This window comes from Toxotes jaculatrix, chromosome 12 (assembly GCF_017976425.1).
Source record: "Toxotes jaculatrix isolate fToxJac2 chromosome 12, fToxJac2.pri, whole genome shotgun sequence".
Lineage (NCBI taxonomy): Eukaryota > Metazoa > Chordata > Actinopteri > Toxotidae > Toxotes > Toxotes jaculatrix.
In genome coordinates, this window is record NC_054405.1 from 2,856,420 (window position 1) to 2,879,645 (window position 23,226).

General features: G+C 42.2%; 1 protein-coding gene across 1 annotated transcript in view; it reads right to left on the bottom strand.

Annotated features, from left to right (window-relative positions):
• Positions 1 to 242: 242 nt before the first annotated feature.
• Positions 243 to 23,226, bottom strand: part of alcama (activated leukocyte cell adhesion molecule a) — a 58,455-nt gene continuing 35,471 nt past the window's right edge. The window contains exons 2-16 of the mRNA XM_041052113.1: positions 23,105 to 23,211; positions 20,513 to 20,732; positions 19,727 to 19,791; positions 14,590 to 14,677; positions 14,175 to 14,345; positions 12,061 to 12,185; positions 11,636 to 11,768; positions 7,843 to 7,955; positions 7,374 to 7,497; positions 7,003 to 7,124; positions 5,689 to 5,818; positions 3,854 to 3,880; positions 1,884 to 1,998; positions 1,375 to 1,493; positions 243 to 925 (exon numbers count right to left, since the gene is read on the bottom strand). Coding sequence (XP_040908047.1) covers positions 1,409 to 1,493; positions 1,884 to 1,998; positions 3,854 to 3,880; positions 5,689 to 5,818; positions 7,003 to 7,124; positions 7,374 to 7,497; positions 7,843 to 7,955; positions 11,636 to 11,768; positions 12,061 to 12,185; positions 14,175 to 14,345; positions 14,590 to 14,677; positions 19,727 to 19,791; positions 20,513 to 20,732; positions 23,105 to 23,211 — 1,625 coding nt within the window. The 3' untranslated portion in view covers positions 243 to 925; positions 1,375 to 1,408. The remainder of the gene's footprint in view (positions 926 to 1,374; positions 1,494 to 1,883; positions 1,999 to 3,853; positions 3,881 to 5,688; positions 5,819 to 7,002; positions 7,125 to 7,373; positions 7,498 to 7,842; positions 7,956 to 11,635; positions 11,769 to 12,060; positions 12,186 to 14,174; positions 14,346 to 14,589; positions 14,678 to 19,726; positions 19,792 to 20,512; positions 20,733 to 23,104; positions 23,212 to 23,226) is intronic.

The window sequence follows — 23,226 nt, forward strand, 5'->3', positions numbered from 1 at the left end:
GTGTTTTCAGATCAAATTAATTGCGACATACAGGAATTAACGCGTCCCTCCTGAGACGGGCAGAACAAAAATGAAAAGAGCTGAAGAGGGGGAAAAATGACTGTCATTTACAAAAACAACTAATTAGCGGGCTCATTACGCTGAAGTCCAATTTACATCGACACAAATGACGTTCCTTTTTAGTTTTGGATTGCGGTCGCAATCAACTGCATGTATAGAAATCATTAACAGCACATCCAGTTCCATATCTAACACAGCACATCCAGTTCCATATCTAACACCATAATTATTACTAGAGCTCTTATTGCCGAGGGGAATCCATTAACTAAATATTTAGACAGCCCATCTTCCAGTGTTTAAAACCCAGAGACCTTAAAGTTTACAGGAGGTTACAGTGATACTGAGGTTGTTTTCTGTGAAGTGGCATTTTTCTCTCAGCACAGACAAACAGAGGAGTTTCCACCAGGAACGTGGAAATACAAAGAAAATGAACGTTAACATGCTCAGCGGGAGCCAGGGCGCACGCACACACACACACACACACACACACACAGAGAGAGAGAACTCTGATTTGTTGTACAGGCCTTTCGAAGTGTAGAGGGCGTTTACATTCTTTGAGGAAATTCTAGAACATAAGGAAAAAAAAGCAACCTAAAGGAAAAAAACAAACACCATACAGCCTCATGGAATTACTCAAATAAAAGCATAACAGGGAACATTCACCAGGAACACACACAGTAACAAAAATACAAAATGACACAGTAACACGATGCAGCCTCACTGCAGACTTCAAACAGTGAGGTGGGACAGCAGGCCAGGGCAGGACTTCGTGGATTGTTTGCTGCGTTTATGTGGAGCCTGATGGAGCGCGTCAGCAGCCAGCTGGGGAGGCTGGAGTTTGATGCCACAAGACTGCTTCCAACTGCTGCGTCCCCCACAGAGACATGCAGATCAATCATCAGTCATCAATAATCATTTCAGTCAACATTTTAAACATCAGACACATCCACATTCATCTTAAAGCCTGACTGTTTGTTTGCACTGACATGTCTCAGAGCTGTGAAACAGATGCGCTGCTATGTGGTAAAGGACACGCGAGCTGCCCACCTCCTCCATCACTGAGATTTATAGAACAGAGCGAGGCTTTATAGATCTAATGAATGAAAGTGTGCGTGAATAATTCAGTCAAGTCAGTTAAGTCAAGCATTTTTCTGTGTGAGGCACAGGGAGGTTAGCTGAGCGCTGACAGGAAACGATGATAGAACTTTATTTAAAAAATAAGACAAGCTGTAATAACCCGAAACTCTGCTTAATAACTTACACCTATAATGACACGGTAAATCAAAGAGAGCAGCAGAAGGTGATGGCTCTTACCTCTTTCATCCCACACAGAGCAGCCTGAGCACCTTTAAACAGTGTGATTGTTCTCCTCTAGTTTCTTGCTCTCCTCGGACGTTCCCACCTCCTTCTCGCCGGTTTTCCAGCTTCCTTGCCTGTGGTGAATACAGAATACAGAGAAAAAGCCTGATTTACTTCAGCTACAGGATGACCTTCTCACCTCGCACCCTACACGCGGGCACAGTCAGCCGGCTCCTCCCTCTGCTGCGTGCTCTGAAAACCTCCCACCTGACCACCGGCTGCTCATCACTTCCCTGACATTTGTGATCACTTTAGGGCAGACAGGAGAGTTCGTTCCCTCTGCCTGTCAGAGATACTGTGGCTCTGACCCTTGACCGCCCTCCTGCTGGTTATTATTCTAAATTCACTCTCCAGGGAGTAAATTCTGGTTTGTCCTCTGTGTGGAATGCTGAAGTGTTAGCTAGGGGGAAAGTGAAGTGTAAAATGTAAACATACAGACAAGCGTTCACTCGACTGTGTGTTACCTTGAATTCTTCATGTAGAGCCAGTAGATGAGTCCCACTACTGCAGCAGCAAAGAGGAGCCCGACCACGACGCCCACGATGACCTTGGCCTGGTCGTCTGAGTCCTCCTGAGCGCCTGAAAACACACAGCAGTACTCTGCTTCAGCTGTAGCACTAACACACACATACGCACACACACTGCACCCAAAGGAATTCACTGAAAGATTGTGTTGAGAACAAACACCCGCCCCCCAAAAAAATCCCAGCACGTGTCCTTGGTAGATTGTTTACTGTGAAGCTCCATGCTAACATTTTATTCCCACCACCTTCTAAAGCTCTCCTCTGTTGTGCTAATTCATACGCAGACCACAAAGTTTCATTGGCTGACACTTTATCACACAGCGCTTTACAGCTTGGTCTTGTGTTTATGGTTGTCCTCGTGGTTACTGTAGCGACATTAAACACCAAACTGAGAGGAGCTGTGTTTACGTTCCCGGGACAGTCACATCAGCAGCGCACGATGAAACGCTGGGTGTTTATGAGGAGGTGGTGTCTGGTGTGTTCTTTAAATAAGAACAGGAGACACAAAAGAAGAAAGAGCACGTCAGGCTGAGTGTTTTTGTCAGCCGTCACTCGTATCTATTTCACCATCACACTCACCACAGTTTTCCCAACCAGGTAATCACACCTGTGCTTCAGATGCAGATGCATGGTGTGTATTTGTTACAGTGACTTCCACGGGAATTTAAAAATGGCAGAGCAGCTGTTTCCAGTGAACCGTTCTATCTGTACGTATCTGCATCAGCTACACTGACTCACCGAAGACTATTCCTAAATTCCTATTTAATGCCATCAGAGCATAAGGGTCGTAGCTTAAGGTGTCTGGCTCCTTTAAAGCTGACAATCTTGATGCATTTGGGCTAAAAAAAATATCAGTGGAATCTATCTGTCATTAAGGTGGGGTTAGAGGTAAAAGCAGCCCAACCGCCTCCAGCTTCTCACGTCTTCTGTCGGATCTTGTTGAACAGTGTCAAACTTCCATCCGTCCGTCCTCCATCTTTTGGTTGACTTTTCTGTTTGAACAACTGTTCCAAATTAAAAATCCACATTTTGTTACTTATGGCTTTAACATCTTCCTCCGCTGCTGACTCTTTTCATGCACTGTGTGTTGTGTGTGTTTTTTTTTTTTCTTTTACCCCCCTCTGGCCTCCACCAGCCCTTTGGCCTTCATGGTATGCTATAAATAAAGAAATAAATAAAGAAATCTCTATCCTCTGGCCTTCTAACATCAACCCCAAGGCTATAATCACTCCTCACTGCAGGCTAAAGTCTTTCCCCTTCTGATCCCCTTTTTAGCATTTTAATCATGATCTTCTTCATGTACATGAATTTGCTTCCTATTGCTCAGCTTGTTTACTCTATTTTCTCATGTATAATGTGGGGCGATGGGCTGTTTTATCTCCTCTCAGAGCCGAATCATCCTCACCACAGTCAGAAAGGTTTTACTCATCCTGGGGGAATCCTGCGTGAGGCCGAACACCGAAGCTTTCCTCTGTTCCTGCCTCAGTCGATACTGTCGTACACTTCCCACTGATCTCCCCTTATTCAAAGTATATGCTTTGAATGAATAGTAGCCCATCATCCAGAGGGAATGTGTAGTTCAGATGCTGCTATCGCCGGTGACACATGGATGGGTATGATGACTGTGTTTCCATCGTTTAACAGAACTGTCCGCAGTCCTTTAATCATAATCAGGCACCCTCTAATTTTTTCTGAGAGCTTTTCTGCAATGAGTGAGCCAGGTTGAAAAAAAAAAAAGAAAACAAAAAACAATAACGTGAAGTGAAGTGATGAATATGGGTCAGTTTGTGCATGAAGAGAAAGTGGTGAGTGTGTACTGAGAGCAGAGTAAGATAGAACAAAAAAAACAAAAAAAAAACAAACTAGTCTAGAAAATAAAAGATAAGGGCAAAGGAAAAACAAAATCTTACCTTTTTCTTCCCTTTCCTCCTTAAAAACTGAAATCAAACATAAAAAAAATTAGAACTCTGAAAAAAATAAAGAAGGGCAAAGAAAAACATACATATGCTGTAACTAAATACGGCGCTGACTCTGCCAGGTGCAGCCTCACCACAACCAAACCAATCAAGCAAACCGCATCTTGGAAAGAGAGAAAGCAACAATACCTTCTAAAAGACAGCAATTTACTAAGCTTTCAGAACATGTGCCAGGCAGAGGCTCTTAAGACAGCCAGACGGGTATAGGACCCCGGCAAACAAGAAATCCAGCCAAACCCAGGAAATAAGAGACGGAGGAGGAGAGACAAAAGAAATTAGGATTATCACAGAGAGAGAGAGAGAGAGAAAGAAAGAATGAGGAGGAACAGCAATGGCACAGCATGTAGGCATGGAATGGATGGATAGCACTGTAGGTAGCACTCAGTGTTAGCCTTTGACAGTCCCAGGCCTTTCATTACATACTCCTTTTTTTTTTTTTGTTCTGTTTATCTGTTTTTGCGTTCCACTTTCTATAGTAGGCACAGGGTAAGGACTGTGTGTGTAACTGGCGTGTCTGCACACATTTTAAATACAAGTTCCAAACAAAGCACATTCTGCATTCCTGCTGTTGATAATAGGTTTAATCTATTGCTAGAGAATGAAACAAAGAGCAATTATGCAGCACTTTACTGGGCTCAGTTATTTCACTAAATACAGCATCATTTACCCCAAAACCTGCTTAGACAGGGTCTGGTTCTGTGATCGGCTCTCTGACTTTTAACTCTAAATCGATGATCTGATGATTTCCCACTGATCTGAATTCTCTTCATGCCGACGTATTCCACCACAGAAGAAGAAGAAGAACAAAAAAAAGACGAGCGGTACCACAAAAACATCTGCAGCGAGGAGAGAACTTGCTTTGTGGGGTGTAAAGCTGCAAAAAGCAACAGAGAGATGCTTTAGATGTTCTGTCCACCGTTCACCCAGCTGTGATGAGAACTGCTGATTGCAAGCTCATTGTCTTTACTGCTTAAAACTGGTTATTTCAGGGTCTTAAATAAACGTGTCAGTGCTGTTCTAGATGTCAGTATCACTCACACTTCAAAATAAATATATTCAGTATTTGGTATACTCATACACTCCTCTTATGTTTTGCTTCCTCACAGCTTTAAATATAGATTTTTATCAATATATTCATAAAACCCCACATTTTCTTATGCCTATATACTTTGTTATGCCCTGTTCATTTAATTAATGTGTTGGTGCAATGACCCAATTTCACTGTGCCAGTTATTAAAGTTTTATCTTATCGTCTGGGATGACCATAAAAAAATAAGATAACTCTAACCGCGGCAGCTTGAACTGCCTTTAATTGCAGAGAGGCTTGGAGTCGGTGTTGCTTTATTTAAATGTTGTCCTGTTTAATGCAACGTCCTCTTGCTGTAGAACCGGAGCTGAAGTGTTACGATGAGCAGCCCATATTAAAGAGAGGCGATAAGCCTGTGAAGTCTCACTGACGGCTGCACAAAAACACCAGCCGCCCGTTTGTTTCCTCCACAGCGGAGCTGCACAAAAACTCATGTGTCTTGGAGAATGGTTGCAACCAGAGTGAAGCCTAAATTCAGTTTGACTAATTGTCTCCCTCTGTTTCTTACTAATGATGGCTAATTAATGTAATGCATTCATTCAAAACAACAAAAGCCTGTATGTTGTCTGCTGAAGCTGTTTAACTTCACTTCTCTGTAACACAGGAGTTTGAGTGCACCTCTCTCATTCCCCATAGTTGGGAAATTAAAGCCAACCAACCAACTTGACAAGCATGGGCTTACCAGAGGAAACATTGATGGTCATGGCATCGTCTCCCATCCTGTTGCTGACACTGCAGATGACAGTCAGGTTCACCTTTGGGACCACAGTGAGTTTGTGGGTGGCCTTGCCGTTGATATAGGTGCTCTCCTCCTGGAGGCACAGGAGAAAAAAAAAAAGAAAAAGAAAGGATATTCGCAGAAATAAGGAGATTTGGAAATGTTTAGGAAAGAAACAGCACATGTAGCAGCCTCTTTTAGCTGCACACACGTTATTGACTTTTGCATTCTACAGGATATTTTGTACATTGCTCAACAGGTGGGGGAACTGTGGGATGCCGGGAAGACAGATAAACGGAGGCAAACACTGCCAATGTCAACATCAGACGGGGCAGCTGAGCCCTGCAGATATGCTGTGAGAGTCTGGCAGGTAAAGCCAAAATGCAAACTCATTCTGAATGCAGAGGAAAACACTAAACCTCCTGAATCCGGCCAGCAGAGGTGCTGGTCACACCTGGCTTGGGTGATACAGTAATACAGATGTGACAAAGACGAACTGAGGATACACTGAGATCCGATCACCACATTCAGAGGTAGTCTGGGGGCACATATGGCCACATTCTTTAAGCAGTTTAAGAGATTTATTTCAATGTTCTTCTTCTTCTCTTTAATTTCCAGCAGACAAAGGTAGGGGAAGTGCACTGCTGCCCCCCACTGGTTAAAAACAACAACCATGTTAACGCCAGCTGTGAACTGGGCCATAATATGTTAGAGCATTGCCTGCATTACAATGGGGCCTGGAGTACTTCATCACAGAACATCTTGATCAGTACTTTATATACTAGAGTGAATCATGTTCTGTACTGAGGCTGAATGAAGAAAGGTTGACCTGGCTAATTAAAAAGAGTAAGATTTAAAGGAGCGCGTTTCCATGGTGTGCTCTCTCTCTCTTGCATCTCCCTCACTGTGACATTATGTGTAACTTTACACTGATGTGATGTACACTGTGATGATCCGATCGTGTCCTTTAAAGATCTGAGCGTACTGAGATAATGTGTACAATCCCTGTCTGGTGAAAACCATCAATCTCAAACACACATGGCGCCTTTATGGGATTCTTTCCCAGGATAAAAACATTTGAAAACACACTGGATTGTCTGAGAATACGTTGTCACACAGCTGAAAACTTGCTGGAACAATTCTCCACTATGCATCGAAAGGGAAAATGAGTGAAAAGCCCCGGCAGGAGCTCTTTTTACTTTAACTGCGAGAGCAAAGCCAACTCTGACAGGATCCTCAAAGAACCCTTTAGTCACTCACTGATGCTCCCACACTTACCTTTGTGCCATTGACGCTCCATTGGAAGCTGGGTTCTGGTACTCCCTCAGCCTCGCAAGTCAAAACTTTGTGTTTGCCGTCGTCAGCGCGGTGTTTCTTCAGGCTGGTGATCACAGGCTTCCCTGTTGAAAACGCATTTTATTTATTTATTTTTTTCTTATGACGTAACATTTGATCACACACATGTTACACGGTTCACAAAATCCAGCTGTTTTCCCAAAATAAAATACTGAATGCGGGTAAATTTTAACCAGATTTGAACTAGTGACTGTGCTGCAGCAACCTAAGAGGGATGCATCTCACAGGTGTCTCACAGTGGGTGTTATACGAACACTTTGTTGAGTCAGTATCACACACACACACACACTCACCTTCTACAACCAGTTCAAAGCTCTGACGTCGTGTGAGGCCGGTCATGGAAACCTCACAGCTGTAGACTCCTGCATCAGCATACATCAGCTTGCTAAACTCTGGCTCCTTCACTGCTTTTCCATTCTGAGAACCAGATTCACAATGTCAGTCTGTCTCTTTCTAAAGCAAAGTGTACCTGTAACTATACAACAAACAAATTCCTTTTTCATCCACTGTCACTTTCACTTATCCAGTTGCTCTCACAGCTGGTCCTACGTAGGACATCCAATAATTTATGAATGTAAGATGTCCTCTATCTAGTTCCTATGCCCACTTGCCTCCTGTTCAGGGTCACAGGAATATTTATTTCAGAACTCAAGAGAAGACAGACACTTAGATGAACACCGCTTCCTTGCAGACACTTTCATTTCCTTCTTTATTTCAATGCCAGTTCCGTCTGGTCAGCGAGCCAACCCCAGCACCCGTTACCTTTGTCCATGACACTTTAGCATCGCCCGAAGAGTTCTTCTCCATCTTCACAGACAGGACGTCCCCTACTGTCTTTACAATCTTCCCGGTGGGACTCAGACTCAGATCCAGGTCTGAGAAAAGAAGAAAGAAAAAGGAGGGTTCTGTTCACTGGGTCCAATCAGTTGGCTGAGGGTAAGCAACAGCATCCATTCATTTTGGCAACAAAGCTGCCATGATGCTATTACCTTGAAGGAGACTCATTCAACACTAATGTCACAAGGTCCACTTTCAGACATCAGTCTCTGCTGAGAGCTCAGCTTTTATGCCTGCTAAATCATTTCTTTTAAACACATCCACAAACAAACCATTGATAAAAACCAAACCACCTGACATTTATTCAGCATTTCTTTTCCAGTCTTCTTTATATCAACAAATCCCATGTACAGTCCCAAACCACAAAGGAATTAGAGGGGTTTTTTTTTTCCCCTTGTGAGTCTGTGTGTGTGTCTCACAGCAAAATGTGGTCCTGGAGACAGCTACTGTGGCAGATTTTGTTACAGCAATACTGTTGTAACTGTGCAAGATCAAGTCACAAAACTTTACAGGTGTGTAGCTGAGATCAAAAATAAATGGCTGGGTTCAAAGACAGGTGTTGTTTGACCCTCAGTATTCATGGGTCGGAACTTGTGGCCGGTGTGTGATGGTCTCTGTATTTTATGTTGTATTACTGGAATTACTTTCATTTTGTGTACTTGGAATGACTGCAAAAAGCCTGCTGAAGCATACTGTGGCATTTTTGAATTCAGAAATGAATTCTCTTACATACACTCTAAGGTAGACCCATGCAATAAATCAGTGTCATTATTTTAGTTGTTACTTTATTTGCTGGATCCGCCCCTTTTACCGGATCTGCACCAAAATCTTATGGGTTCTTCCCTGGCCCGTGTCCCATGGCTCCACCAAGTTTGGTGCAAATGGGTTCAGTGCTTTTTGTGTAATCGAGCCAAAACGACAACACACAGACAACAGACAGACAGACATGGCTGAAAAAGGAACCTGCTCGGCGGAGGTAATAAATAAAAGCTACTTCAAAGACATCACCTGTTGCTCGTGTTATTTAGGTCAGTGTGTTCTGAGCGACAACGCTTTCTTGTTGGGAGGTAAATGTTAGTGTTGTGGTACCAGAGTTAATCCTAAGTGTTCTGGTTGAATTAGTGTATTTTGGATGTGAGATAAAGTGTTGTGCAGAGCAGCATGTTGGGAAGGAGAACTGGGAAAGAGAACTAGGAAAGAGTTTTGAAAAAGTGAACTCAGTACAGAGAAATGTGACTTAGCTATTGCACTAAATTGTCATTCTACTAACAGGTATGGTGTATGCATCCAAAGCTTGATAAATGTAGCAAACTGTAGTTTGCTTTTACTTAATGCCACATACATCATCCTGATACCAGAGTTATTTATAATGTCCTCTTTCATAGGATATGGAGCCACAGTAGTGCACCATTACAAAAGCTGTAAAATGTCAGAATTCTAAAAGCAAGTTAAATTTCTCCAGTGAATCTAAGACAAATTTCATCATACAAATAAACTAAACCGCTTGGGGTTGCTCATCGAGTTTTGGCACACTGAAAAAAAACGTGTAATTGTATTTTCTACTTCTAACTAAACCCATGTTTAAGTTACTTAAATTCATTATGTAATTCAAATATTGTGGTTACCTAATTTGTTATTGTGCTTTAAATTAAATTAAATTGTTTTATTCTACTGTCACTGGGAGACCCCGTGCACTAAAGTAAGGCACATGTGCTACACACTCTTTCTCAGGTAGATTTGATCAGAATGTTGATCCTGGTGTGAAGTGCTGGTGGTGATGTGTGTGGTATGAACATTTGGAGGAGGGGGTGAAGGAGACAAGTCACACTGTGATCGTGTATTTGATTTATTGAATTTAAATTGTGTTGACCTGTCTCCTTTGTTGCACTTCTTCCTCTGTCAGACCAGGAACAGCCAAACCAGAGCTGGAGCAGTCCATTTGGTTAAATAGGGGGGTTCACAGGGGAAGAAACCAAGTGTGGTAGAGTGGGAGGGGTGTTTTGTCTTTTGTGGTGAAATGACCTGTATAAGTATCTTGTTTAAAAAGAAATATGTGTTTTTAAAGTAAGTTTAACTGAACTTCTATTTGATAATATGTTATTTAGTATTGGAATTATTGTAAGTGTGCTGGAAGAGATAATTGATATTGATTTCTTGGTGCAGTCCACCAGTATAAAAGTGAGGAGGCTGTGGTGGCCGGAGCCTAAAGGAGAGAAGCACAGCTCCTGAACACAGCTCCAGATTATAGCTCCTGCCATGGGCCCAAACTTTAAGGGTATAACCAGAAAGGCAGTTTAGAGCCAATTCTTTTGTTCTGTATTATTTTGATTCTTCTTGAGAAGAGCTCTTGAGAAATTTTTCCCCCTTTTTTGCTTACTTTTATCTTTCTGGTTGGCCCAATGTGCATTTTTTAACTGTGAAGTTTTTGAACAAGACTCCATTTTATTTTGTCAAATAAAATGGAATTGGGAATTGCTCCAGTCTGCCACAACCCATTGTTGTATACCGGGTTTCTCGGCCACCCCCACATCTACATATGCATTTTGATTGTTTTAAATAAAACTGAGATTTGAATTAACATATTTTACATATGTAGAATAAAACAATTTAATTTAAAGCACAATAACAAATAAGTTAACCACAATATATGAATTACATAATGAATTTAAGTAAATTAAACATGGGATTATTTAGAATAATCAGAATTTTTGTGCTGAAACTGCTTATATAATTTATTTGAAATTACTCAAAAATTTTAAGTACAGTTAACTTAAAAAATATGTCTAGATTTAGACTAATATATTGCGTGCAACCACGTTCAATATTAAAATTGAGTAAATTCAACAAAGCATTTTTTTCAGTGCAGGAAAAGGGGGGAAAAAAAACATCACACCATACGAAGAGGTGGTAAATGTTGCTGCGAGTTGTCAGAGAACATTTACTTAACTGCCAGCCGGCTAGCCAGAGTAACAGCAGTTTTCCTTTTCTACGAGGACACGTTCCCTCGAGACACAGAGAAACACACACACTCACAAAAATATATCTTAAACAATTTCCAATTTAGAGAGCTATTGTTTTTCTTTCCCTCAGTCACAAACTCAATTTAAAAGTTGGGAGCTCTTTCTTTAAGATGTGTGAAATGCACCGAAACTGCAATATGGGACATAGAGGAGGGAAAATGTGTCAGACTTGTTTTTTATTACAATCACAGGGCCCATTTGAACTGAAGACTCAGAAACATACACCTGGGAAGCAGGGAGTAATTACTTGAGGGAGTGCTGGTGGATGGTAGGAGGGAGAACAGCTTATCAGTTGCCTGCGCTGCTGCTCGCCCGCCCAAACACTTTGTCACTTTAGCTCACTCGATGTCAGAAATTTCTAATTAGTTCTCCTCCTCCCTGCCTGGCACTCCACGCTCTGCCTCCCTGCCAGGCTGGGCTCTAAAAGTTTCAAGTTTCTTACCATTACTCTGCTCCTATGACTTTATTTACAGTGAATTAAAATGCCTTGTTTTAGATAAGAAGTTCAGAAATTTCAATCAAGGCAGAAAGAACATGGGGGAGTTTGTAGGGGGCGCAGCCGTTTGCAGGCTTGAGGCAAAGGCAAAGCGAGGACAGCAGTTGGGGGGGGGGTTCGTGTGTGCTACAGCAGTGTTTTCCCCCGCCCTTGTTGCCGTGGTACAGTCTGGTAAGGCTCTGCATATGTCATGAGTACTCACAGCTAACAACGATGCTTTGGGAGGCCTCCAGTTCCTCGTTGTCAGGCAGGGAGCATTTGTATTCACCTGCAGCCTCTCTGCTGATGGCAGTCAAAGTATAGCTGTCTGTATTTTCCACCTGCATTTTCTGGCCCTGGTGGAGAGAGAAGAGGAGGAGGAGCACGGAGAGGAGAGAGGTACTATTAGCTTCTATCCTTCTATTATAATGGCAGGAAATGAGAAAGAAAGGGAAGAAAGAAGGAATCGGATGACAACAGGAAAAAATTATTATGAGAAGAAAGCAATGTAGAGGCCCACGTAATTATTTGAAATTAAATAGCAAAGTCAGTTGTAAAGGCTTTTAAAACCCCACAGCAGTAACTCAAAAACTCAACACCTAGTTTGCCCTTTGTCACTGTCTGCTATGGCTGAGAACTCTGACTGACCTTGATGTGGAAGAAGAAGGAGCTGGGTGGAGGGTTTCCGTCACCGTGGCACTTCAGCGTCACGTTATCTCCTTCTACGATAGGACTCTTGGACAGGACTTGGAGGTTAATATTCTCCGACGGATCTGAGAGGTTTGGTGATCAATCAAAGGAAAAAAAAGGAATAGAAGAAAAGAAAAAGGTAGCATGAGTGTCAAAGATTCACAGACACCTTTCAGACTGTCAGGGCTGGACTACACAGGGCTGGAAAAAGTCACCTCAGCAGCTCACAAATTGGAAATTCCCCCACGAACCCGCTACTTCATGAGGTCTCTCAAGATCCTCGTTTTCACTTATTGATCCAAGCCTCCCATCTCCACCCTTCAAAGTTCAAGGATGTGATCGGGAACACAAAGAGTGCGCAGACTGTCCCTGTTGCGGTTCAGTGCAAAGCCCTCAAATCCCGAAAAATCCTTTCCTTTCCTTACCCAACCACAGCAGAAAACTTGAGCAAGCCCACTGTTCATCATGCCACCATGATATGTAGTTTCCACAGCCTTGCAATAAAAAAAAAACAAAAAAAACAAAAAAACACTTGAAAACAAAAAGATCTCAAGGGGTTTATCCTTTAACTGAAATCTGAAATAAATAAATAAACCACCTCATACAACAAGTGATTAACTTCTATACACCTGCATGTACTCAATCAACAGGCGAGCACCAGCTGAGACTACTTCACATGTGATGAACAGAAAAGAAACCATCTCTATACAGCAGTATATAGTCTAACTGAATGTGTTGCAGTGTCCTTGCAAAATCCTTATAAACCATATATGGGTGTAAGTCAGTATGTAATTTTTGTATCTTGCCATTATGTAGAATCAAGCATGGACACTTCACAAATGTGTTTCTGTTTCAGCAAGTTGATTTTGAATTACATGGCAGAAAGTAGTGCCCCCCCCCCCCCCCCCCTATTTTCAGATTTCAAATAAATCTAATTGAAGTATTTCAAAAGTGCCTTCTGTTTTAAGGCAGTTTCCCACTAACTGCATTAAACGTCTCATAGCTACAGCAGCCCTGCTGCTGACTGGCTTCCCTCTCTGTTAAACTGTTGCTAGAGTTGGCCAATCCGGGCGGTTTGCAGACCGGACAGTCACCGCTCAGTAAGATTCGGGGTGCTGCTATCGTCAGGCAATCGGTCCAATATTGAGAGAGTTTCATTCGGTTCATTTAATTCAGCTTATTCGGATCATGGTGTATTTGGTGTATGAATACTTTATGGGGGTCTGCCTGGAGGCATTACTGGCTCTGTTCATCACATGGAGCTACAGCAGAGCTGCTCTGAACCACTGAAAGTCAGGACAAATAAGGAGGAAGTCACCAAGAGACCAAAATACTGAACCTGATGAGTGTAAAAGGCTGTTTGAGGGATAAGACTTGGTTTTAGGGTCAGGGTTAGAATCCGGTTTAGGGTAAAGGGGTAGGGAATGCATTATAACAGGTCCCCAAGAATATAGTAAAAGAAGGATGTGAGAGCAGCAGATATTACACCTGCTTTTCCCTGGTGTTTAAATCGCTGCAGTGGTCAGTCAGCAGTGATAAATCAGGTGTAGAGGCTATTTGTATTAACCAGTGTAATGCTGTCAGTAGGGGCTGTGATTGCTTGGCCTCTATTAGTCCAGTTTGCAGCTTTCCTGTGAGTTACGCAAAGTTACACAATGAAAGGGCTGAAATGTCCAATGCACAACACAATATCGCATAAACCGTCACAGCTTGAGTTCCGGCTTTCTTAAAACCCTGACACGTGCGTGCTGTCACGTCAAGAAGCGATGATTGAAGCTGTTGACACTCAGCAATACACCCACGAAGCTTGGAGTCGAACGGATGAATGGTTGATGAGAAAATCTAAATACGGGCAGACAGAAAATTCCTCCATTTAAGCTAGATTTCCATTCCCTCCTCCCACATTTTGTGTCTCTGAATAGGTATGACTAAAAATAAATACACTGCATGAGATGTGTAATTTGGCGCTGCTTTTCTTCCATATTAAATGTATAAAACTTTATGAAGCAATCTGACTGAAAAAGAGAGGCAAATCTTAAACCAATATCCCCGTATCCCTGCATTTCACTCACAGTGAATGGGAAGAGGTTCAAGGTGGGTCTCCTGACTGGTCTGCTCGTGTGTGGACACGCAGGTAAAGACTGGACCAGTGTCTTCCTTGGTGGCTGTGTACTGGAGGAAGGAGGAGGTGGTGGACAGACCCGTGGCTGGATCCACTTTCATACTGGGGGTGATCACGACGGCTGTACATTAAGGGACAAACACACGCACACACACACACACACACACATACACACACACATACACACACACAGGCAAACACAAGTACACAGAAGAGTTAAGCTGTTGTTTTGGGTAAATACAGTACACTGTGACAGATTTCATTTTCACTCTCCTGACCCTGTACAAAAACACCCCCCCCCCCCCCTCAGAGGGATCTCCTTCTGACAGCAGCTTGTGTGTGCTGCGCTGCATGGGATACGCTACCTTTCCCATCAGCTGCCAAGGGCTTTCCATTCTTTCTCCATGTGATTGTAGCTGCGGGGTTTGCATCTGTCGCAACACATGTTCCCACCTGAGCAAAAACAGAGACGGGAAGAAAACATTAAAATATAACACAGAAAACACGCACAAGGTTGTTTTTATTTATTTCAGTCATTGAACTGAGAATGCTAAGAAGCAGAGGAATACATTCATTTAATTCAGTCTGGGTTTCATCACTATTCATTGCAACAATTTCTACACAAAAGCACATCAGTATAACATTGCTGCTTTCAGTGTGGATGGTATAGTAAATATTATTACAGACGCAATTTTACCCTGAAAAGAATAATTGTGGATGAAACATGGCCCAAAAATATCAGCACAAATACCTATTAGCAGCCTCGCTGTAAAAAAAAAACAAAAAAAAAAAACAACAACTTCAGTGGAACTTTAATTTCTCGAGCTGTACAACGTCCGCATGTCTGCTTTCCAACATTAACAGGAGAATGTTGGACGCGTGCCAGAAGAGAACAAACAACTATCTCATTCATGAATGAATTACTTTTTGTGTTCATAAGCAACACGGTCTCCCTGTCTCACGGCTACATCTTCAGCACTGAAGGTCAGCAAAGGTAGCAGAGATATGCCGTGTGTGAACCAGATAACAAGGAAGTCACAAGAGCATTCCTCCTCTCATGCTGCCTGGTTTCATATCCTATACTACAGCCCACACCGCTGAGAAAACATGACCCACCACAATCAGCCTTTTGTCAAGAACTGAGTCGCACAGCAGCAGAAACACTTGTAACTTACTTATTACACTTGCATGTAGTTACAGTGTATGCATACGCCTGTTTTTATTTACAGATCTCCTCCATACATATGTTAAAGCTACAGTATGTAACTTTTTTGCATTAGCTGGGACAGTGAGCACCACGTGGCGGTAGGTGAAGGGCTGGGAAGAGAGTGACAGAGCAGGGAGAGGGAGGGGCAGGAGGAATGGATTGGTTCACTTTCAAACCTCATTCTAGCGTTAATTTGATTTCCAGAACTCGCATACTGTGGCTTTGAGTCTCACAAACCTATTCTGCTTGGAATGATAATTAGCGTCTGATATGGTTTTGTCCACAAAAACCTCAATTATCGTGTTATAAATTCAGAAAAAAATCCAAACCTATAAATGTGCAAAAATAAGTTAAAAATCGCCGGACACAAGCTGTCTTGTACTTCTACTAGGAGTTTCAAGTTTCCAGTCCACGCTGGTCCTCAAAAATGTTTTGAATTTCTGAAAATGTCTTGAGACCCACAAAGACTTCATTTCTTTCTCATTTATCTTTATTGTATCAAGAGATCCACAAATTAGTTCCATGGGTATACTGCAGTAATCAGTGCAGCTAAATGGTAATGTAGTTTTCCCTTTTATCTGTACCGTGCCTCCACCTACTCAGGACTAACGTCAATAACATCATGTCATACAAATGGTGCAGCTGTCACGGTCCACGCTTGGAACTTACATTTCCACATGGTGTAAATGTAACATATGTAATAAACAGATTCACTAACTTGTTTATTGCCACAGCTTCCATCTACACGAGGAGCTTTGAACATACTGTAGGCTGAAGAAGAGAGCTCTCTTTAAATGACTTACCATCAGCATCAACACACTGACTCATTTCCACGCACAATGTCCAGCTCCGCTCTCTTACTCACATTAACTGGATAATGAAGCTTACTTTTTCTAAATGTATTATCCACCATCACAGTCAATTTAAAAACAAAACACCTATTCCACAACATCTCATCCTGTCTCTTCAAGGGAGACGTTTTACAAGACTGTAATGAGTTAGTACATCTGGCTGTTACCTGTGCAGACATGACACCCTTACTTAATGGACCAAGCAGACATCCAGCCGAAATGCGTTGTAAAGAGGCGATACGGGCCCACCAAAAGAGTGTGTCAGTGAATGTAGTTTCTGCGTCAGTGTGAATATAAAAGTGTAAACGCCACATTATTTATAGACGCGTGTGTTGGGATCCTGTGCCACGTGCTCAGAACACTAAGGCAAAACCCAGAGGCCTGACTCTACGATGAGCTGGAACAGCATCCAATCCCGCCACGCTCACCCAGGTGTGAAATTTAGCTTGAATTCAAATTCTACCCTGTTACTGGACGAGACTCGCTGGAATCTCCCAGGGTTTTCGGTTTCCTGTTCAAACTTTTTTTTTAATCTTTTGAAAAAGGTGAAAGCGTTTGGGTAGCTAACTACCAGTCTTCGACTAGCGATTAGAGTAACAGATCCGTTCCCGATCCGAAGGAGTCAGCGCAGCATCAGCTGATTTCTCATTCTGCCTGCCACAAAGACAAAAGGATTTTATCAACATCAAGTCAAGTGAGTTGAGTCTGCTGTTTTCCCACCGCTGCCGAGGAACGTCTGGAGACTGTGCTGGTTTCCATCATATGAAGCAACCTGTCTGTTCTTCTAATGTTTTGGGTTATTATCCTGCTGTAGGATGAAAACCTGGCTAACCAGTCTGTCTTCCAAAGTTATTGTCTTTTTCTCTCCATTCTGATATAGTATACAGTCCTACTTCCTACAGTTTAGATCAATAAAGCATCAGAGTGTGTACTAAGGCAGTTTGTTAATGAATTCAGCAGCATAGCTCACTTAATCTCTATCTGAAAAACCCTTCCTGCATTCTCCACCACTAAACACTGTCCTCTAATTAGGAATTCCACTCGTGTCTCAAGCAACCGTGCGCTCCATCATCCTTCATGCAAGTTATCAAAACTTAAATCCCTCTCTCCCAATCCCACTTTTTCTTCTGTCTCTCTCCCCTATTCCCAACGTCTCAGCCTGTCTCTCTCCCCTCACTACAAAATGCTCAAAGCGGTTCAACAGCACCTGAATTTTTAGGTGGGAATACCAACAGAGGCAGCAGTGCTCACTTGATCCATAATAAATGTGTGTATGCTGCATGTGGTGGAAGAAATGTGCATTGCTTGCTAGAGAGAAAGGAGGCAGATGACCGCTGTGAATGTGCTGGCCACAGCTTTTCAAAAGTTTTTTTTTTTTTCTTTTTTTTTTCCAACAGATGCTCACACTAGAGTGAATGTGAGAGTGTGTGTGTTTTCAGAGAGTGAACATAAACTGCAAAATAAGGAGAGAAATTCTTGCAGGAGTCAGGTGTTTAACTCTGAATCTAAGTAAGTTTGGATTTGAAGCGTATGCACTATTGTTAAAGCCCGGAGACGCACTTTTTCTGAGCGCGCGTTGTCACATTCTGACATTTGTTGTGGGTTTTTTTTTTAAACGTGTAAATGCTTTCAAGTTAAAAGCATTTTAACAGCCACCCTAAGAGACGTTTTGATACTGAGCTCTGTCATCTTTAACCGCAGCCTTGCTTTCACTGCGGCTCTTGCGTCCGCCTGCCACAGTCATGGATCTCCACTGAAAAAATTCCACTACGTAATCACTGATATGTCACAAACGGGCCAGAGGAGAGAGGAGCCTGAAACACGTCATGATGTGGCTGAGAGTCTGTTCAGTAACATGAGAAGTTAAAATGATAAAGCAGGCCTGATAAGACAGATTCATTTCCAAACTGATCTGTTTGCTGCTTTAGAAATTTACAAATAAGTGTTCACAACCAAGAGGTGTCCTGTTAATAGTTTGCAGTTTGCAGCAGTGGAGAGATTAACCGCCTATAAATCATCTTTCTCCTAAAGAGGTTTACTGGTGGCTGCACATGTTTTATCCTATTAAATGCAAACTGTGTATGTACATGACTGCTGAATCATTTACCACTTCATTTCACTGACGTATAAAAACTAAAGAGTAAACTTGTTTGAGAGAGAGAGAAAATCCATCCTAGTGGACGAAGTCTCCACCATCACAAAGTGACATCCATCGGCCACATCATTAAAACCACTGACAGGTGGAGTGATTGACACTGATTATCAACAAAGGCTGGCCCGTGTGCTACAATCCCACATGAACCCTGTGCACAATGGGAACTGGACCACTGGAAGAAGGTGGCCTGGGCTGATGAATCTCGTTTTCTTTGTGGCAGATAGCGTGTATGTCATTAACCTGGGGACGAGATGGCAGCAGAATGCACTATGGGAAGAAGACAAGATGAGGGAGGGAGGGAGGGAGTGTGATGCTCTGGGCAATGTTCTGCTGGAAAACCTTTGTTCCAGGCATTCATATGTATGTTGCTCTGACACATACAGCCTACCTAAACACTGCTGCAGTGGCCTCTCAGCAGGATAATGATCCCTGCCTCACTGCAGGAACTGTTCAGGAGTGGTTTGACAAACATGACAGATGCTGACTGGGCCTCTAATGTCTTAGATCTCAATGCTATTGAACATCAGTGTGATGTGCTGTTTGATCCATGGAGGCCCCACCTCGCAACTTACAGGATTTAAAGAATCTGCTGCTATCGTCTTGGTGCGTGATACCAGAGAGCACATTCAGAGGTCTTGTGGAGCTGTTTTGGCAGCATGAAGGGGCCCTTCACATTAAAGGCGGGTGCATTAATGCAACACTGCATTGATAAGAAATTATCTATGGAAATTAAATCCAGGAGACGGTCTGCAGTGATGGATGTTGTGAAAAGGACAGTGTGAATTTGGTTGTGTCTCACAAGAAAAAAAAAAAGCTAACTCGGTATCTATCAAATGTCTCAGTGTCCTTGAACACTGAGACTGAGACAGTCCAATAACCACCAATAATGTCATGTAAATGCAAACTGTAATTCAAAAGCGTATTTTATTTTTGACCGATTTCATTTTCCTCTACTCTTGACGTGCTGTAACGTGCTGCTTGGACTATGTAAATTACTCAACATGTGACATGACCATCCTGGGAACTCACACACACTACTCTCAACTGGTTTTGTGTCACACTATTCTGGTGTGACTGGTTTATGTGGTAAACTATTCACGATGTACCTACAACTGAAATTTACAAGCTCAGTCAAACAGACAGACAGCAGTCCCCTCTGTGGATAAATATTTACATTCAGTACATCCATAAAAAATGACTTCAGCCAACACACACACACATTTCTGTGTGTAGATTTAGTGTGGTCTAATGGGACAGCTTAACCCCTCCAGGGCTGTAGTGAATCTTACCGTTGTGAGCTTGTCCCTCTGCAATACTTCAGACTCGTCCATAATCTCGACTGACGACGGTTTCTCTGCAAACGAGAGAGAGAGAGAGAGAGAGGATTTCAGAATCACAGAAGAGTGGCTCGTGGAGAATTTAAACAAAGTTCTTCTTTTCTTCATTTTGTCCAAAAATTGCACAATGAGAACAAAAACAGAGATTTCACTGACAACGTTCAGCAGCTGGCGAGAAGACAGCCCAGTTCATCCCGAATGCTTAGGGGGCAAACTTACTGCAGTGTTAATATTCAAGCTTCAGGACATCATTTCAACCTGCCCCTGTTGACTACAACCTAATACTCTCTGTAAGGCCTATTGAGCTATTCTCTTCATGTCCTATTTCACGCTTGGGTTTGCAAAACCCATTAACATGGGATCCATGGGCAGTTTTGGGGAGTGAAATTCAGATTCAGAACCGTGTTTCCTACAGCACAGAAGGGGGCAAAAGGGACAAAATCCACAACGGATAACACTGAGTTCTGATGTTATTAAAAAGCCAAGCTGGTTGTTAGCACAGCTGCCTCCAAATGTCGCCCGTACATCTTTGAATAAGCTTGACAAATCAAATAGTCTTCGGTTTTCGCTTGATTAGTCAGTGCTCATGATTTGCTGTTCTGTTGAAATAAATGGCTTCATGGAACAACAACAATAACAATATCAATAAAGATAAAGTTGAAAAAAAAAGATTTATGAGACAATTAAGTCTGAAGGACAGACATACTTTTACTGTTTCTGTGTCAGTGTTGAACTTACTGTGAACAAGAACAGACACGGGGAACTCCAGGAGGTTGGTGACTGACACCACCATGCAGGTGAAGGTCTTCTGGTCTTTGAGCGAGGCCCGGGTGATGAGCAGGCTGAATTTGTCATCGATGCTGACCCGTTGAGCATAGTCGTCCGTGGCCTGAACTGTGGCTTGGTCTTGGTTTGCCTGTTTGATCAACAGGTCGCCAGGAGTGCCGTCGTCTCTTTCCTGCAGCACGAGAAGACACAGAGAAAGAGACAGCGATGACAGAAAAGGCTCGCTGATGTTGGAAACCATGATTGTGGTTTACTTAAAAAAAAGAGATGTTCAAAAACACAAAACAGTCCGGGGACGCAGATTAAACAGATATTAAAGCTGTCATTCAACAAACCTCCACAGAATCTCTTACAGTCACATCATTCAGCGCTGTAACATCATGAAAAACAAATGTTCCTTAGAAGAGGTACACACTGCCAAGTCACATCGTCTCTGCTTTTAGTGAAATGTCATGTGAATCATTTCACATTTTTATGGGTATATATTTTTTTTTTTACAAGTTCCCTTTTAGTTATCTAACACAACAAATCATTTATTTGTTGATACTGTCTAATTACACAGAGGATGATGAGGATCCATATTTCACTTGGCATCTTAAATCAAAAGTTTATGATGTGGATAACTAAATTGTACGGAGCCCCTCTGGTGACATTGGATAAAAAAAAAAAAAAATGCGTGGCCACGAGATCGTAACGCGAGGCCACGTTATTATCTCGTGGCCACGCATTATTTTTTTTATCCAATGTCACCAGAGGGGCTCCGTAAAATTGTGTTTTTTTTAAAATATTTGTTTTATTAAGGACACAAGCTTTGAAGCCTTTTAAGTTTCACCTTGAAGATACGTGAGCATCTCCACCGCTTTTTTAAGCACCTGCCCCAAACAAGAGGAAGCAGATGGAGCTAGACAGGAAATTATTCTGTCGTAGTTTCATACAACTCACTTCTTCATACTCCTGTTTTCACAGTCCGCTGGTTAGGGTTGACTGGTCTACAGAACTACTGAACACTACAGACAAACAGTCCTCAGAATAAGCTGGAGGCAAATGAAGAATTAAAGCCACACCCTTGCACTTTCAGAGTCTGATTCACACTATAACATGATGTCATCTGAACACAAGTCAATCAATAATTAATACCTTTAGGGCTGCAACTAATGATCACTGTCATTACTGATTCATTTGGATTTTTTTTAAATTAATCTATTACTCAGTTGATCCATGAAATGTCAAAAAATAAATGACAAAATTCCAATCAAAACCGCCCAGAGTCCAAGGTGGCATCTTCAAATGTCTTGTTTTGTTTTAGCAAAAGTCCGCAAGCTACAGATGTTCAGTTTAGTTTTAGTTTGAAAAGCTGGAACCTGAGAAAGTGCAAGTGAAGTTTGCTGGAACCTCAGCTGTAATAATACTCATCACTTTTTTTTTTTTTTTAAAGCTGTTGTGTCCGATGATGAGCTGAAGCATAAATTAGGATCTCTGAATTGCAGAATTTGGCCAAAAGACACACCAAATTAGCATTTTTCATTTTGAGAGCGCCAACACCAATATCTCACCATGACAGAGATCTCATTGACCAGGAATACAGTCTCCAAACACTCACGAATGGCACTGAGCATTCAAGTGAAATCCTTTTTTTTTTTAAAACAGCCTCTTTGTACTGAGACTTCAGACAAAATCCACTTTCTACAAATAAAAAGCGCTTTAGCTTAGTTTCATAACCACTGAAATGGAAAAAACTTTCTTTAATATAAAAGCATAAAGTGGCATTATTTTTTCCATGAGCTGTTATTTTCAAAGCATTTCCAAAGCAGTTGCGCGGAGTTAAATCAATGCGTGACTGAATGGTAAGGATCCTTATTCAACGTGATTCCAAAAGCCTTGGGTCCAGCTCATTAGTAAATGTAAGAGGAGCATTAGAGGTAAAAGATTGGCAGAGATTTCAACTGCGCATCAACTTTAATTTTCCCATAGTGTCTCTGCTTTGTTAATTTACCAGGAGGCAGGGATCCTCTCTTGGTTCTGTACATCAAAGATGAATCTGATATGGGGGCTACACACGATGTCTGGGAGTTACTGTAAATATGCCACGGTGACAGAGGATGACTGTGCTGTTTATGACAGATTTTCCCACTGCGTTTTTATGCTCTACCTCCTCTGTGCTTTTATTTGTTCATCAAACGTCTGTTTCTTTTCAAATGTGCAGTTTTTACCCCGGATGCCCTTCCTGACTCAACCTGGGTTTGGTGAGGAGGGGGGGGGGGGGCAGTATAAAACCACCAATCGCTGCCCACCCTGCCCCATCATGTGAGCCAAGACCAATGCATACATGCATTTCAGTATTTCTGTGAAATTCAAAACCCATAATTTGAAGATGCTGAAGTCTTTAGTCTTCCTAAGTCTAAGATTAGCATAAATAATTGATGTGACCATGTGTAACAACACACACACAGAGATAATACAAATCATGTCTTGGCTTGGGGAAGGTGTGCACTCAGTAAACCTCCGACTGTTCACAGATGGTACAGGGAGGAAGTATCTACTTACATATTTCCACTTGATGAACATTAGATTGTCTGGTGCCTTAGCTCCATTGTTGCACGGTATCACAATGGTCTCTCCGTACAAAGCAGTCACGGTGTCTGTGCCCCACACTGCAACACAAAAGA